The following is a 3,866-nucleotide window of genomic DNA, read 5'->3' on the forward strand; positions in this document are numbered from 1 at the left end:
ATGAAAGATGAGGCTGAACAAGATATTTTTTATTTACTTCTGGGTTGCGATTTGTTGTTGTCTGATCCTGAAAAAGAGAGGAAGAATGGGTTTCTAAGGATTTGAGGGCATTCGGCTTGTGTTGTGTTGTTCAAGAGAAAAGAAAAAAGATGAAAGATGGCAGTGACTAGCAGCTGTGGCACTGTTTGTCAAGGTGGTGGCTGCAAGGGGAGGATGGTGGCGGGGTTTGTTTTTCTTGTGGGAGGGAAGCAAGATGAAGGGCAAGAGTAACGCAGGAATGTAAAATATTGATAATTTAACAAATTTTGCCAGCAAAGGTTGAAAATGTTAGAAGTAAAAATGATACAAATTAAATGTCAGGAGTATTTTGAAACATACATAACCTTTTTATATATTTTTGGGTGCTCGCGAGAATCATCAGGTTTTGGGAGGAACTGGATTTACTGTAATCAATAAAATGTTACAATAAAGGCTCATTATGAAGAAGCTGTTCAATATTCTACATGATGATGATAGTACATTTAAACATGGAACATCAAAACCAATACCAAGCAAATCTAAAAGCAATATTTGACCAGAGCAGAAAAATAATCTGCAGAAATTGTCACTGGCACCTCTTTTAAATCCCATGTGAATTAATCATAGAATTGAATTCATACAACCACTTCAGAAGCTGCTGGAGTATACCACCCATGGTGGATCTCAACCAATTTCTTTCTTCTGGCAAGTCGAGATTTGCGATTTGCTCCGGTGTTCCTATGTAGTGTGCCTGCTCTCACTGCTTTGTCAATTACTGAGTATGCCTCTCCAATCAGTTTCTCAATAGGAACTATTTCTTCAGCTTGCGCATCGGATTTCTTCCTAAGCACTTCCAGAGCTTCTAATACCTGAAGAACGTTCATTAGAAGATTGTCCACCAATTTTGTCCGCAAACAAATACCGTGAAACTAGAATTGGTTTAGCTAAGCAGAGTAACAATTGTCAAGCACATCTTTTGCAATCTAATGCACCCATGGCCATGATTCACAATGTCACATAACTTAGGTTCTATTTAGTAGTTAAAGACATAACAAAAATACAGAGATAAAAAAACATAATGTGTTGGAGCTGGAAATAAGTATACAAGACATTTTGTTTGATGACTGAAATAAAAAAAAAAAAAAAATCTGTATTTCTATATTAGTGTCTTGTCCTAGCTAGTAAACACTGCCTAAGTGTGCTGCTTTGAAATTCAAAAAATAAACAACAAAACCTGATACAATATAAGGATTCTGATTGTTCTAGGTGTCTCCCTATGTTAGGAATAATCATGAACCAGATGCACTATGCTAGTATATACATCAATGCTAACATAGGTAGGGGAATTAGAGTATTGTTTCACATCATACATCTCATAACATCGTATTAATATCACTTGTCCTACTTCTCTTTTCGATTTTTATTTTTCCAAGAGTTTCATCATCTTTAACCTGGCTATGTTTCCTCCTAAGCATATCTTTAAATGTAAATACAGGATGGGAAGGGCACTGAACAATGTTTGATGCAACAATCTATAACCACTTACGGTCTGTTAGTTTCACAAAGAGACAGAATGAGATGACATTCAGTTTCTCATATTAATTAGCTATGAATCTAATACATGAATATTTCACCCCAATTTTATCTCCACATTCTTTACTCCTTTCGTTGCATAAGCCCAAGTACATTGATTTTCCAATGAACCCAAAATATGAACATGATTTATAATTTTGTAAGGGGTACCAAACCAGCCCTTAATATCACATGCAAGTAGAAGATATCACACATCCACTTTCTTTGGAAACCAAACATCCTATTAGTTATGAACATCCATGTAAACTAATAATTAAAACGAAGAGACATCAATATGTTTGAAATCATCAACACTAAACGAAGCTTGCACACTGCACCCAACTACCTGAAACGTCCATCAATTTAAAGCAAAACGGAAACACGCCTCAGATGTTTATTGGAAGCATATTCAAGGTTCAAAATTGCGGTTGTGATGGTGGGTGCAATTGTCGCGATTGCAGGCTTTTGCAGCTTCCGCAATATGCCTTGTGGTATATTTTTTTTTTCCAACTTGAATTTGAATCCATTCCAGCCCTTGCAACCTTGATGCGGTTACAGTTAAGTTAAATTATATGACGCAACGCTAAACCACAATTGCAGCCTGATTTCGTGTCCACAATTGTAGTTGCAGGCACTAATTTGAATCCTTGAACATATTAGCATATTACACAGTTCAATGGTTTTTTCACTCAACTATGAAATCAAGATTGAAATCTTTAGTAACAAAACTAATTTTCATCAATCAATATGGTGAACGAGATATTGACTATCCAGAACATGTCATACTGAAAAAGTGGTTCCAAGGTTCCAGTGCTATATGAACCTGATTGAAAACAACACAAAAAATAGAAGTTGAACAGTTTTGGGGGTACCTTCCTCATTCGGGTTCTTATCTCTGATTTGCGGGCTTTGTTGTAAATGCGGCGTTTCTCAGCCAAGCGTGCTCTCTTTACTGCCGAATCGGTCTTTCGTTGTGGCGCCGCCTCGCAAACAATCGCTGAACGCCGAGTTTGGTTTTGCATTATGCTCACCGACAAGCTGCCTAAGTTTGAAAAAAGGAGAAACATAAAAACAAAGAAAAGCAAATCAGGCACGGGAATTAGAAAAGAAGAAAAATTGAATTCTGCACATTCTGCAGAAAATAAGGAGGAGAAATGAAGCGGAAGACGGCAGAGAGAGAGAGAATTAAGTTACCATGTGAGAAAGCAGAGTCAGAGAGGTTTTTGGAGAAGGCGAGAGAGGTGGAATTGGAGACGGGAAAGGAAGAGGGAGTGAGGGAAAGGCTCCTCATTTTGGAGGGAAGGGTCAGCCAGGAGCATGAGAATGCTGCCATTTCTCTCTCAACTCTCAGCGCAGAGCTCTTTCTTTGGTTCGAAGGGTATATTTGCTTTATCCACTCAGTAGAAGCTAAGGGATGATGATGGATAATGCCCGTCAAATTAACCTGTTCCCCGTATTTTACCCTTATTCCAATTTTTAAACCCTTTTGTTTTCTGCAAAGAATATAAAGGTAGCTCTAATTCTATCAAAAAATAAATTAAAAAATTAAATAAAGTGCATCTTATGGTGATGCTGCTTGCTGCACATAAGTATCACAGCGTCTTGATTTATTTTGACTGGTGTCATAGTTGTCAAACCGGTTCGGCTAGAAAATTGATAAGAAAAAACGAAGAACAAAAGATGCCGCAGAAATAAAAAGGCAAAGATAAATGATAAATGATTAAATGATAGATGTGTTGATAAATAAATAAAATAAATAAATAATACAAAAATATAAATAAAAACTTTTAATATTAATATTCTCTAATATTATTATTATTATATAACTGAAATAATTTGTATGTTTTTTTATAATTTATTCATTCTCTAATTTGTGTGTGTTGTCTCAAATTTTGTCTCCTTATTTATACACTTATAAGAGGTGTTATTTTCAAACCTCATTTAATCTAATCACTTTTGATAACTTAAGTCTTTCAACCTTAAAAAATTCACATCCATATCAGAACATTCTTTTTGAATGTCTATTTAAAATTATACCTCATTAAAATTTTATTTAAAAAATTCAATGAAAAAACATTTATTAAAAAAAAAGAATACAATATGCTTTAAGGACTACCTCATTAAAAACCTTATCAAGAAAAGAAAAAAATTTAATAAAGCAAAAACTTGGCCAAAAAAAAAAGAATACAGTCTCCTCATTTTGTTAACATTATTCAATATCTTAAAATCGGCGCATTCCAATCTGATATACCAATCTTTTAAAGGGGTATTTTGGA

At 34.9% G+C, this 3,866-nt stretch overlaps 1 protein-coding gene across 1 annotated transcript; it reads right to left on the reverse strand.

Moving 5' to 3' along the window:
* Positions 1 to 453: 453 nt before the first annotated feature.
* On the reverse strand, positions 454 to 3,045 carry LOC107478518 (30S ribosomal protein S20, chloroplastic). The gene is made up of 3 exons (XM_016098651.3): positions 2,785 to 3,045; positions 2,463 to 2,632; positions 454 to 887 (listed from the first exon to the last, which is right to left on the reverse strand). Exons 1-3 carry the CDS (start codon positions 2,921 to 2,923, stop codon positions 654 to 656), a joined length of 543 nt encoding a protein of 180 aa, XP_015954137.1. The 5' UTR covers positions 2,924 to 3,045; the 3' UTR covers positions 454 to 653.
* Positions 3,046 to 3,866: the final 821 nt, after the last annotated feature.

The sequence above is a fragment of the Arachis duranensis genome, chromosome 3 (genome assembly GCF_000817695.3).
Source record: "Arachis duranensis cultivar V14167 chromosome 3, aradu.V14167.gnm2.J7QH, whole genome shotgun sequence".
NCBI lineage: Eukaryota > Viridiplantae > Streptophyta > Magnoliopsida > Fabales > Fabaceae > Arachis > Arachis duranensis.